The following is a 13,936-nucleotide window of genomic DNA, read 5'->3' on the forward strand; positions in this document are numbered from 1 at the left end:
CAGCGGTTGTCTGATCTCCACATCTTTTCAATAAATTAGGCTGCTCGGTATCCTCACAGATTAGTCAACTCGGGAGGTGGTAGCAGCTCGATAGCATCACAGGTGGCAGCAGGGGCTGGCCGGGCCCTGAGCCCGGCCCAGCATCCCGCAGTCCACAGGCCCCTGTACTGCACGGGTCTTTGTCATTGTGTGTGTGTGGAAGGGGGCGCCGCTGAGTTTAAGTGGTGACAGCAGCAAGCAGTGGAAGCGTCTCATGGGGAACAAACTCACTTGCTGCCTAAAGCCCTGTGCCAGCCACAAGCGGGGCCGGCACAGTGAGTGTGTTACGCCAGATGATGAGTCTGATGTCTACAAGGTGGGTGACAGCAACTCAGTGGCAGCACCATCAGTTCCAGCTGCCCTGGGGTCCACTGAGTCGAATTTCGGAGCCTGCAAGAGTTACCATGTGCCACGCATCAGAGACCAGAAAGTGCTCGAAGGTAAGGAGGCAGCAGGAGTTCTCTGCTCTCAGGTGCACGTCTGACTAGGCTGCCCCCCAGAATCCCCTGGAAGGGAGCGACCACCTAAGCCTCCTTCCTGGCGCCAGAGGCTTTCCCAGGGCTGGCTCTGCCTGGCGTCCCCGTCCCTTATTCTTTTCCCATCGCGCCTGGCCAGTTTCTTTCCCTTTTCACTACCCAAATGCCCAGTTCTTCCTTCTATTCCCATTTCCAACAAGCCTGAAACACTCCAGTCTCTGCCCTTCCTATGTATAGTTCTGTTTAATGTCTGGTGGGACTCTGAGAAGACTTTTGAGCATATATTCTCCCTTTTCTCGATAAAAACTTGAATATCCCAACTTCGGAGTATCCATTCCATCTCCCTATCCAGATGGTACTTAAGTGAAGGAACCAGGTAGGGCCTGGTGGTACCCTTGCTCCCACCCATTAAGATAGTTGATACTTGGGACAGTTTAGCCTCAAGGATTTTTAGGGTTTTTTATTTCAATTCAAAATATACCATACGAGAGTCTATGTGGTGCTTTGAGTAGACTGTTTTCAGTTGCCAGGGTAGAAGCTCTTTATCCCTTCAAACTATAATCTGAACACAGAAAGAAAGAAAATGGTAGAAGAGGGAACTTAAAATTATTGAAGGATGTGAAATATTACTGCCAGTACTACAGAGAATAGTTTATTTTTGTCATGTTTTGTTTTACCCAAAAGAGAATCCATGGAGTTCTGACTACTTTAATATACCCACTTTGACACAAATATGTCCTCAGTCTTAATTCATGACTTAACAGACTTCACTTTCACATTGCCTGTTCTGAAGGAGCAGGAGGTTGGCTCACCAGAATGTTGGTCAAAAGTTTCAAAGGAGAAGAAAACAAATTTAGACTTTTTAACAGTTTTTGGAGTTAAGATGCCAGGTCCTGCACCAGAATGTTTGTCTCCATGGCTCCCTCTCCATTCTCTCCCCTCCTGCCAATAGATTCCTTTTTAACTGTAAGAATGTTGAGTTCTAAAGCACAAACTGCTAAGGGTGGGGGGAGGGAGAGGAAGGAGGAGAGATGAAATGTTTGGTTCACCCTGACCGGATAGCTCCAGTTGTTGAGAGTATCATCCTGATACGCCAAGGCTGCCAGTTCCATCCCCAGTCTGGTCACATACAAGAATCAACCAATGAAGGCATAAGTATGTGAAATAACAAATCGGTGTTTCTCTGTGTGTGTGTCTCTTCTCTCTCCCCTCCCTCTCTCCCCCTCTCTTCTACTCTCTCCCTCTCCCTTCTTCTTTCTCCCTCTCCCTCCCTCCCTCTCTCTAAAATCCATAAATTAATTAAAATAATTCTGGGTAACGATGTAGCTAATGAAGACTACATTTTATTTCGTTTCATAGAGAGGAAAATCCTTATAGCTCTTACTCTGTTTAAACTTTAGTTGAATGAAGGTTACATTTTAGAATCTCTCCATAAAGTGGGCCTATCTTAATTTAGTCCAGTTTCGATTATTTCCATTTGAAATTACTGTCTACAACTCACAAGCAATTTTTACCCTTCCATCCTATATCTATAAATGCCTTACAATGGATAAGAATGAAAGTAGACATCATGAAATAGCATGAATTTACTACATTAACTAATTGATATATTTTAAATAGTTTGTTCTGGTGACAAATTGAAGCTGAGAGTGCTCTGGACAAAGAGGGACTTTAATAGAAGCTGTTAAGAGGGCAGATCAAGTAACAAGGATTAAGAATGGGACTATAATAAGGAGTGGTATATCAGAAAAGTTGAAAAAACCAGAGTCCATTAGTATAGAATTTACATTTTTATATTAAATGTGATAGTTAAAATTTTATTTCAATTTGTTTTTAATTTTGGACGGGCACTCAAAAAAGTGATGAGAAACGTCACTTTCAGCATTTGCCTATTATTAAGTTTCCATAGAAACAAGTTCAGAACACCAAATATAAAGTCCAAGCACACTGAAAGTTTGCTTTTAATGTATTTATTTCAGACAAGCCTGTATCAGTTTCCCTGGAAACTAAGAATTACCTACTTAGATGTAAAACATTCTGGCTTTTTTACCATGCTGAATTGAATTATTTGGTTACTTACACAAAATCACACATGGCTGATGCTCTACCTTGTTCTTCTGAAACAGTGAACATGATTTCTTAAAGTCATTTCAAAGGGATACTTTTAAGAACCTAGTACAGACTTCAGATAGACTTAAGAGGATTTTTCTACTACCTTGCCTTTAACAGAATATCAGTAACACACAACAAAAGACACTAAGGGTCTGTTACCCATTTTATAATTACTCATCAACTTTTCATACAGCCTTTTATCTTCTAACCTTACAAGCTTTGCTAATTTGCCGGCTAAAGGTACCTCTCTCAAGTGACTGCTTTCTCCCCCTGCCCCTGAGGAGCGAGTAGGTAAGGAACTGGCAATATTATGTGAAAAAAACTGAGCAACAGATCTTTACTCTTTCTGATAGCTATTTTAAGCCCATTTTGTTGTTGTCGTTGTTGTTGAGAGTATTAATAAACATTTGATGTAAAAGATTTAGAAAATACAAAAAATTCACTTATGCTCAGAATATTCAGAACTTCTATTAACACGTTGGTGTTTATTCTTCATGAACCTTTTGTATGCATATAAACTTAACATTGTGTTTATTTTACAAAAATGAGGTCACTCTCTATGTGCTTCCTTATGATTCTTTGTTATAAAGAGAAGTAACAACATAAGCTCCCGGAACTGTGCATAGCAGCTAGAGAGCTCTCCAGGGTGTATTTCCAGTAGGTGCTGGAGCTCTGCTGCTGCCTTTAGTAACCGCTCAGTGCGCCATCACGTGGCCGGAGCATCACTCAGTTACTCCTCACACCCATTATGGCTGGCCATCTTTTTATTTTTTATTTTTTGTTATTTTTGTTGTTAATTGTATTTATTTATAGAGAGAGGGGAAGAGAAGAAGAAAGAGGGGAAGAGAAATATCAATGCAAGAGAGAAACATAAGTGGTTGCTTCTTGTACACACCCTGACTGGGAAAAAACTAGCAACCCATGAATATGCCCTGGCCGGGAATGGAACCGGTGACCTTTTACTCTCCATGACGATGCGCAGCCAAGCCACACTGGTCAGGGCTGGTGGACCATCTTTCAAAGTGAAACTATGCCCTGGCTGGGTGGTTTAGTTGGTTGAAGCATCATCCTGTGCACCTGTGGGTTTAATCCTCAGTCAGGATACATGCGAGAGGCAGCAGATTAATGTTTCTCTCCCACCTCAATGTCTTCTCCTGCCCCAAATCAATAAACATATCCTCGGGTGAAGATTTAAAAAACAGTGAAAAGGTACACATTTCTATTATAGTGCTTTATTCTGGGGACAGAAATGAAAGTGGATGAATAGTGCCCACCTGTAGAATTAAAACGATATACTTTGTTATAACGATTAGGATGTAATTTTTGTAGTTAAGATATTTTAGCATTAAATGTTTTTATCTCAAGTTAAAGTTATCATTGGTTTTTCTTTGGACATTAGAACTCCTCTTTTAGATTTTTGTGGGTTTTGTGTCTTTAATTCTGAATAACTACTACTCTGAAATCTGAAAGAAATGCTAATCTTAGATGACCAATCAAAAGATTGCATCAGATAAAATCTTAAAAGATGTAAAACAGTTGGGAGAAAAGGAACTGGTTTTGTGTACACTGAAACAGTGAGCTATTTATTGGGCACCATTCCAGATGCAGGACAAACAGTGACATCCAAGACCAAGCCCCTACTCTAACTCAGGGTTTTACATTCCAGAAGACCCTGGAAGCATACAGCACACCAACAATCAGGAGCAGCAGGGTGGTTGAAGACCGCTGCTCTCTTTAAGCAACACTGAGCAGTTCTTAAATGGGAGGGAACCCATGAAGATGTGGGAGGAGAGGCTTCCATGCCAAGTTCCTCAGATGGGAATAGCCAGAGTGCAGGCCAACAACAGAAAAAAAGGGGGAATGGGGAGGATGGCTGAAGCCCAGTGGAAGGGATACCAGGAGGAACATGGTAGATTAAGGCCTTGGATGCCTAGTGCTCCTTGACAGAAAATATGAAATTTAGTCTAGTTGCAACGTAGGATTACATGTAGGGAAATGATGCTAATTCTATAAAGAGCGAGAGTGACGGTGAGAGGGAGAAAGCTACTCTGTGAGAATAGGGTGGAAGCAGGGAGTCCTGGTGGAAAGCTGGTACAGTGGCTCAAGTGAGAGCCAAGAGTGCCTTGAGCAACAACAAATATATATATGTAAGGGCCTAAAGTAGGCTGATTTAAAGAAATTAAATAAAGCTAAATCTAGTAGCAAGGATATGAATGGACAAGTCATAGAAAGAAAGAAAAAAGCAGATTACCTTTAAACATGTCTTTACACATAAGAGAAATGCAGGCTTTACTGTAGTTTCTCTCCTATTGGGAGAAGATCCATAAACTTGACATTGCGTTCTTTGGTAAGGCTCTGAAGAAACAGTTACCTTCATATATTGCTGATGGAAATGCATAATGGCTTGATGTCATGAGGGGAATGTTGGCACAACTCACAAAAATGCAGGTGGCATTAATCAAGAAATCCTACTTTGAGAAATTTATTCTGAAGACAAATATGAAACCACATATTCACAAAGTTTTTGTTGAATTATTTTCAAAATAAATATTGGAAATAACTCATATCCAGTAAGGGACTGGTAAAGTGAACTGGTACATCTACATGGTGGACTACTATGGAGCTATAAGCCATTTCTTTACTGCTATGTGGTGATCTCCAGGTTAAATTACATAAGAAAAGAGACAGGACATACAGGAATCTTTGTTACAGAAGCAGGGAAAGTACATATTTACTTACAAAAAATAAAATCCCCCGCTGAGAGAAATTTTTGCTAATTGTCTGACTTTTATTCCTTTCCTTTAAAGGGCAGCCAAAGCACATATTTACTTAAGGTGGACTTTGGGTATGGGCAGTAAGTGGACATTTCATACACTTTTCAATAAAATGTTGAATGTTCATATTTTTGCTTTTGAGTTAATTTTTGAGAGCTTTGCTCATCATTTTCTGTGCTCTATATGTAGTATGTAAATTGCTCTTCCATTTCATTTGCTCCTCACAATGTTTTGAGTTAGGTAATATAGGCATTATATCTGTTTTACATGTGAGAAAACAGGCCCTGAGTGGTATAAATTGAGTTGCCCAAAGTTTGAAAAATGAAGCTTGATAGGGCAGGAATGTAAATTCCAGATCCATGGCACATAGAAATAGAATTTATAGAACGACACATCATGTGAGCAGCTTTGGGGATACTACCTTTTTCCACTCACCCCCTTTTTTAGTGTATTAAAGTAAACTTTAAGGTTAAAACAGCATTACAGAATGTGAAAAACGATTGAGGTAAATCGCTACCCAGAAATGTTCTTAAAAGTCCAAGACACTGAGAAAAGGAGTTTTTGAAAATATTTTATGAAAGCTTCATGCAAATTGACAACGTCAGGGCCCAAGTGGGTACATACATACGGTACATACACATGATAGGCAACTCGGCAAAGTGGAAATAACACTGTTCACTGTGGTAAAACTGTGTAATCAAGGAAATGGAGATTACAGGCGCTTCATTCACATAACTAGAATGTTTTTTCAAGTATCCAAAGCTCAGGTAGAAGCTAAAACTGCTATGATTGGGAACCTTAAATACTAAATGGCCCTCACCTGTTTTAGAATGCAACTTAGTATTACATATGGAGCCACTGAGCCATAAAAATGATCTAACCTTTTGGTATAGTCATCTTATTTTAAAGAGTTTTTGTAAGGAGATTTTTAAAATTGATTTAAAAATACTATATATCTGAGATTTTTTTTTTTTTTTTACAGTTGATAACAATAGATCTTTGGAAGTACTTAAACCCCAATAGGAGGTCAGCTAGGTAAAGTGTAGGAATTACACTTGGCGGGCTGTTATGTATCCATTAAACAGCAAATATGCTGCAAGTAAAAAAATAAAATCCATCTCAAAATAGCTTAAAATTTTTACAAGGACAGTATTGACTTGTATAACCAGAGTTTGCAGAGTAAAAAAATCAAGGTTCTCCTTGATTCAGGAATTAAATGATCTTCTCAGAACTTGTCTCAGTTCTGTTCTCCTGTTGACTTCTCCTGAAAAGGCTTTCTCTTCCTGCAGGCAAAGGGAATCCACAGCCCCACTGTCTCTCAAGACCTGAGTGCACTCTGTCTTTCTCTGAGGTTTTTGGGAAGTCACAGGCCAGCTGTGATTGATTGGCCAGTCCAGGGGCATGTGCCCACCCTAGAACAGGGGAAGTTTCAACTTTTTGTTTGTTACTTGAGCTAATTTTGATTTTTTTCCCCCCTGAAGGTTGTCATTTGTTTTCTTCCAGCATTTATAATTTTTTGTATTTAGAGCCTACCAGCACATCTTGGTTTGGGGCAAGTGTGTGTATGTGTGTGTGTGTAAGTGTGTGTAAGCCTGCTTCTTCTTTGATTCTGATATGTACTTTTCCTGGGCTTCCCACTGAAAAGTTCAATTAAACTTTATCATGCTACAGGTGCTGATACATAATATGACTACTTCTGCATACATTTGTTATTTTTTAAAAAAATTTAATTGCAATATATTTGCTTTATTTTTGGTAGGAAGGAGTCTTGATTTCTTTCAGAAGCCTAGGTTAGAGGTGGCTGTGATAGTCTCTGCCTATGACTTTGTGCAAACTAAATTAATCCATTTTTCCAACTAGCCAATGTTATCTAATTTTTCAAATATGTGGGAAAACACCTTTAAAATAACTTTATGGGTCTTTTACATTAGAGTATTGAATAGAATTTTTTCACAAAAAGCAATTTAAAGAATTTTCTTGAAGAAAAAGGCAGGTGGATTGGCCATATTAATTTGTGGTGTTAACAGTGCCATTAAAGTGGATGGCTCAGATGTCTGTTTAACCAGGAAGTCCCAAATTATGTTTGAGCAAAATTCTAACTGTATTACTTGGAGGACAAAAAAGGGATTCTAGTTAAATAAATTTGTGAAATGATGTGTTAGACATTATTTATTACTAGACTGATTCATTTTTAACATATCAATGAGCACTTTGATTCTCAAAGAACCAAGGATATAGTTTATTTAAATTTGATCACCGAATCCCTTTTAAAAAAATAGAACTATTATTATGTGGCTTAGGAAATATTGCCTTAACCATTACTTTATCGGTATCTTGACCCACTTTCTTGTAAGACTGGTTGAGTGGTTTGAGGTGGATATTACTGGAGAATATCATAGGGTTTGTTTCTTAAAATGACAACTTTATTATTCCATATAGTGGCAAAGTTTGCGTTATTAAAATTCAAGTACTTGTCTTGTATTCTTCCCTAAATAGAAGATTATCCCACCTTGGTGCGGGGTGGACTGCATAGGTGCAGGAAAAAAAAAAAATTTTTACAAGTGGCCTTTATAATTAACTCCAGAAAGTATTTTTATTGAAGCCCCAAATTAACTGTGTGGCATGGAAGGAAGAAGTGAGACTTGTAGCTTTGGAAATTGAGGGCATAATTTAAAAAAATGATTTTGATGAAAGTATTAAAAGTGTTCCTGTAGATGAGTGCATTGAGCTTTTATGCTCCTCTTTTAAATCTGCCAGAATGACTAGCCCCAAGTAAACCACAGCGAACCAATTGATTTTTTGAATGGAGTTAGAATTAGCCTAAATGTCTAAAGAACATTTACCAAAAGCAACTCACTTGGTTTGGACATATCTGATATATTAGCTGGTATCTGCTTCTCATTGACCTCAGTGTAGTTTGCTTCTAGAGACTGTTCCTGAAATTTGCTAGTAACATCAGCTTAAAAGAAAAAACTGTATTTCTAATTGATAAGTGGAAGGAGGAAACACATATGTGATTCACCTAAAAGTTTTATAGATTATTTAAGTGCAAGTTAAAGAAAAAGCCTAAGACATAGGCTGGTTTCCCCCTACATGTAGAGAGAGATTCTACAGTTTTATATTTCCCCAGTAGAATTTTTATATTGTTGCCTTTACTAAAATTCGCTTGTTACCATTACTAAAAAACTCTTCCCAATGCTGTTAAAAGTAATTAAAATTGATGTGCAGCTATTTTTAAAATTATGTATTTTTCTACTCAACTAAATTATTGTGCCATTTTCTCTTCCTCTTCCTCCTATACAGAATTGGCTTCAGAATTAATTCCATTGGACCACCCAAAGGCAGGCACAATTTTCCTGAAGAAATTGCAAATGGATGGTAAGTGAAGATAGGATTTAGGTCACAGTTAGGTTTTATTTGAACAAATCAAAAAATCAGTTGTCTGTCCGAGGGTTGAATTTGGGATTTTTGCTTTATTTTGATAGTTCTCAACATAATGACCCTATCTCACATCTAAAACTTATTTTTAACTTTATTTTTATTGTTGACACAATTGGAGATGTCCCATTTTCCCACCCCCCATGCTAACCTCCACCCAGCCCCCACCCCACTTCTCTCTGGCCATCCCCACACTGTTTACTGTGTCTATGGGTCATGCATATACATTCTTTGGCTGATCACTTCACCTTCTTTCATCCAGTCCCCCCTCCGCCTCCCCTCTAACTGCTGTCAGTCTATTCCACATGTCCATGCCTCTGTTTCTATTTAGATTGTCAATATGTCTTGTTTATTAGATTCCACATAGAAATGAGATCATATGGTACTTGTCTTCCTCTGACTGACTTATTTCACTTAGCATAATAACCTCCAGGTCCTTCCATACTGTCACAAAGGGTAACAGTTCCTTCTTTTCAATAGACGCTTAGTATTCCATTGTGTAAATGTACCACGGATTTTTATCCTCTCTCCTAATGATGGACATGTGGGCTATTTAGAGATCTTGGCTATTAAGCTAGTCAAAATCCTCTCATCCTAATGTAATGCTGCCAAGGTACATCAGAGCAAACATAGGCCTGTGGGGTTTCCCAGAAGCTTAGCATCAGTATGTGAAGCTAGTGGCAATTTGCTGTGTCCTATTTGTTTTAGGGCTGCCCTGGCTGGTTTGGCTCAGTGGATTGAGCGTCGGCCTGCGAGCTAAGTGTCGCTGGTTCGATCTTCCAGTCAGGGCACATCAGAGAAGGAAAACTCTGACTCCAAAAAACCTCCGCTGCCTTGCGGCATACCTCTTCAGGGGAAAGGCTAAGGGAGTAAACCCCGACAGAAAATCTGGAGCCGGAGTCCCTAAGGCGGTTTGACGTTGTAGTCAACACCAGCAACTCCTGCGGCGCACCTGAACCCAAGCTGTATTGACTCCGTCTTTCCCTTGGACCCTTCAGCTGCGAAGAGAGGGGGGGTCTGCTGCATGGGCAACAGCAGACCCTCCATATCACCCTGCCCAGGCTCTGTAGCTTCAGCTTCACTGGAGAGGACACTCCAGCGTCATCGTAAGATGTCGATTCAACACGGGAGGAGACAGATACCGTGTCACTCCCGAGTTGGACTGCACAGCCATTCTCGGCGGTGCAGATAGACTCTTTTTTTTTTTTTTTTTTTTTTTTTTTTTTTTACTTTTTTATTTTATTTTATTTTTTTTTCAGATTTAATGTGTTTTATTGATTAAAATATTACATTTGTGCCAATTTCCCTTCCCTCTGCTCCCCTCCACCCGGTGGCCCCCTCCCTCCAGTTGTCCCCCCCTTTTAGATTATGTCCATTAGTTGTGCATACAGTTCCTCCCAACCTCTCTCCGTCTATTCCATTCCCTCCTACCTTGATCCCCAATTCCTATATCATCTCCCTCCCTTTCCCCATTCCCCCTCCCTGTTGACCTCCCCCCAATATGCTTCCCGTACCCACAGTTCCTTTTCCACTCTCGTTGCCTGTTTCGTTTGCCTTTGTTTCATCTCCTTAGCTTCTGTTTTTTAAACCAGTCCCTTTAACATCTCATATAACAGTGGTTTGGATCTAATGAACTCTTTCAGTTTTATTTTGTCCTGGAAACACTTTCTCTGTCCTTCTATTCTGAATGACAATTTCGCTGGATAGAGTATTCGTGGTTGTAGGTTTTGGATTTTCATTACTTTGAATATTTCTTGCCAGTCCCTTCTTGCCTGTAGGGTTTCCCTTGAGAAGTCTGCTGATAGTCTAATTGGGACCCCTTTGTACATAATTCTTTTCTTCTCTCTTGCTGCTTTTAAGATTCTCTCTTTATCTTTAATTTTTGACATTTTGATTATAATGTGTCTTGGAGTGGTTCTCCCTGGGTCCAGTCTCTTGGGAACTCTCCTTGCTTCCTGGACCTGCAAGTCTATTCCCTTCCCCAAGTCTGGGAAGTTCTCCTTTATTATATTTTCACTCAATTTTTCAAGTTCTAGTTCATCTTCCTCATTCTCTGGCAAACCAATGATTCTTATGTTGGGCCTTTTATAGCTGTCCCAGAGGTTTCTGATCCTCTCATTGTTGCTTCCCATTTCCTCTCGCTGCATTGGTTGACTGCTTGTTCCTTCTCCATATTCCAGTTTGTTGAAATGAACTCTGGATTTTTTTTCCTCACCATCTGTCTCGTATATGGTTTTGTTCCTTTCGTTATGAAAGTTTTTCGCTTCTTTCTTATCTTTTTCCTGCTCTTTTGTGAATTCTGTAAGCCACCTGATTACAATGGCCCAGAACTGAGCCTCTGACAGGTTTCTTATCTGTTCATCTGTCAGGTTCTCTATCTGCTGCCTGGTGAGCTGTGTCACCGGGATTTCTATAGTTGTCAGCCTCATTTTGACAGATGCGTTTTGTTTTCTTGGGCCGGCTGTCGGGGGCGGTGCCTGTGTACTTGTAATGACCCAGCGACCGGCGCCGTTTGGCGTCACAAGTCAGCGACCGGCGCCTGTCTGCGACCTATTTCGCAGCCCTGTGGTGCTTTCTTTCTTTGGGGGCGGGGGTCCAAGATGGATTCACACAGTTATTCAGCTAGGAGACCGGGATCCGTCCTCCCGCCCCCCTGGGCCTCACTGTTCAAGGCGATGCGGTGGCCGCTCTCCCCAGCGCTGGGGTCGCGCACTGCCAGGGGCTTGACTGCCGCCGGGATTTTTCGCCGCCCGCAGCTCCGCAAACAGCTTTGCCCTCTTTAACTCTTACCTGCCCGAATGGCACCGCTGGTTTATAACTTCATATGTTGGGCTTCCGTGTAGTTTTATTTTCTGGAATTTCTAGTTATCCTTTGTTTTGAAGTAGTTGTATTCCTCTCTAGTTGTAGAGGGAGACTTAGCATGTCCGTCTAAGCCTCCATCTTGGCCGGAAGTAATTTTCGCAGATAGACTCTTAAGAAGCTACACCATCGTCTCTCGAGACGGACGGCTGCCGACGACGACGATTTGTTTTAGGGTAAGAATCAGAACTGTAGAATTTTAACACTTCTGTTTGCCTGCCCACTTTCTTTAATGTTATGTTAAATCAAGTTTATTTTCATGGCAGATGTGTATTTTGCCTGTTTGGAGCTGATCATTTTAGTTCGATTGCTCTATTTCTCAGTTTCTTCCAGAGCCATGGGCCGCACTCATATAGAGAGAGAGTGGTGACGGTAGAGGAAGAGCTGTCCCATGCCCCTCTCTTCAGTCCTAAGGAGTATGTGGTCAGGACGACCGCCCCACATTGAAGGAGGCAGTGTGGGAAGACAAAGGACAGCCAAGACTCTCTTTGGAGCTTTCATTCTTCTTCTGACACTTGTTAGAGCAAAATGAATTTGTGTGCTGTGATATGTTTAATTAGGTTAGCCACATTCATTTTTAAATTTAAATTTAAATGGGTTACTCTTCAAATTAGTCAAGGCTTATTTAATTTTTTTAGTGAGGTATTTTAGTTGGTTATTAATAATTGTTCAGGGTGCTTCAGGGTTGCTGGTGCATATATGGCTTAGTGCCTGCCCAGAAACTGGTTCTAAGAGCTGTCAACTGTTAGATCCCGGTGATTCAAGTAAGGTGGGTATATGCATAAATGTAAAATTAGAAACTACTACTGAGTAGTGGTTCAGATATGCAACAGGTAAACTTTTTTATTAGCTAATTTTTCCCCCTGGCCTAACTTGCTTTGTTCTTTTCTGTATGTGGAGAGACTTTTATTTGTACCTAATAGAGAATACCTGTTAGGTCAAAAAGTAAAAGTTAGATTTTGGGTTTTATTTTATGGGATTAATCTTGACAGGTGACTTAAATTATTAATTTTGTTGGAAATTATTTAAAAATGGAATAAAATTTTGTCTTGTTTTGTATGTTGTTGATTTTGTGTTTCTGTGGCATCATCATCAGAATTGATCACTCAATTTTTTTTTATTCTTAGTACGAGGAAAGCAGAACTATTCATATCATGTAAGTAAACAACTGAAAAGTTAAGTAAAAAACTAATAACTTGAATTAAAAATAGTTGGCCGTAATTAAAAAAAAGAACATAATGTACCCAATATCATTAGCATAAACCTGTTTTTGTAAATTTTCTAAATCTCTATTATCTTATCAAATGTACACATTTAGGAAAGTTTTTGGCTTGTAATGCCCCACCCCTTTTTTAAGAGTTCTGACATTTATGTTAAATTTCTATAATGAAATTGTGGTATAGAGTTACCTTAATTTTTTAACCAGGTGAAAAACATAATAGCCACGTTAATTTTTAGAGCTATTTATTGACTTCCTGCCATAGCAGGTGCAAGCTTAGCTTTCTCACGCCACCGTGGCCTTGTTTTTCTCCCTCTGTCCCCTCAACATGTATCACAGTGTTTGTTAAATCAGAATCAATGTGTACATTTTTATGACTATGCAAATGTTTTTTAATGCTGAGTCATATTGATCTCTGGCTGCACTTTCTTCTTGTATACCCTTCATTCTTTTTCTCAAATATTACTGCAATCTGAGCATTTCCACATTTCTCCAGGACAATGAAAATCCAAACCCCTCTTCCTAGTCAACATGATCTCACATAGCCAAATGCAATGAGCAGGCTGGTTTCCCTGTTTTCAAAAATGACTTCTTTCATAACTAATAATCTAGTAATATGGCAGAGAAAGAGGACTGACTACCAGACAGAAATACTACATTTACACCACATTAACTTAATGCTTAGTAAGGCTTCATTTTTGTGTACCTGGAATTAATTTTTTGACTATATACACTTTTCCTGTTTCTGACAACTTTTTTTTTTCTGAAAATGCTGTTACATTTGTCACAGGCCTGTCAAAAATATTTTCCATTTCCAAAACATATCTGTTACATTTTTTATTGGAAACAATCTTCCCCAGCCTTTTGTTATCTTACTCTAGTATAGACTGGTTTTCCCTAGGTCTGCTCTGTTCCTGTTTTTTATTGTTTTATTTTTATTTTGGGGGCATATTTCTTTGAAGTCATTTGGGATCTCACATAACTGCTCTCTGGTGTTGGATCCCTTATTTCCTAGATC

General features: G+C 39.5%; 1 protein-coding gene across 1 annotated transcript in view; it reads left to right on the plus strand.

The window, feature by feature from the left end:
• The first annotated feature begins 253 nt into the window (after positions 1–253).
• Positions 254–13,936, plus strand: part of LOC150019506 (cyclin-Y-like protein 1) — a 38,609-nt gene continuing 24,926 nt past the window's right edge. Inside the window, exons 1-2 of the mRNA XM_090267360.1 lie at positions 254–479; positions 1,259–1,317. Coding sequence (XP_090123486.1) covers positions 254–479; positions 1,259–1,317 — 285 coding nt within the window. The remainder of the gene's footprint in view (positions 480–1,258; positions 1,318–13,936) is intronic.

This window comes from Furipterus horrens, unplaced genomic scaffold (genome assembly GCF_987537825.1).
Source record: "Furipterus horrens unplaced genomic scaffold, mFurHor1.1.pri manual_scaffold_2, whole genome shotgun sequence".
NCBI lineage: Eukaryota > Metazoa > Chordata > Mammalia > Chiroptera > Furipteridae > Furipterus > Furipterus horrens.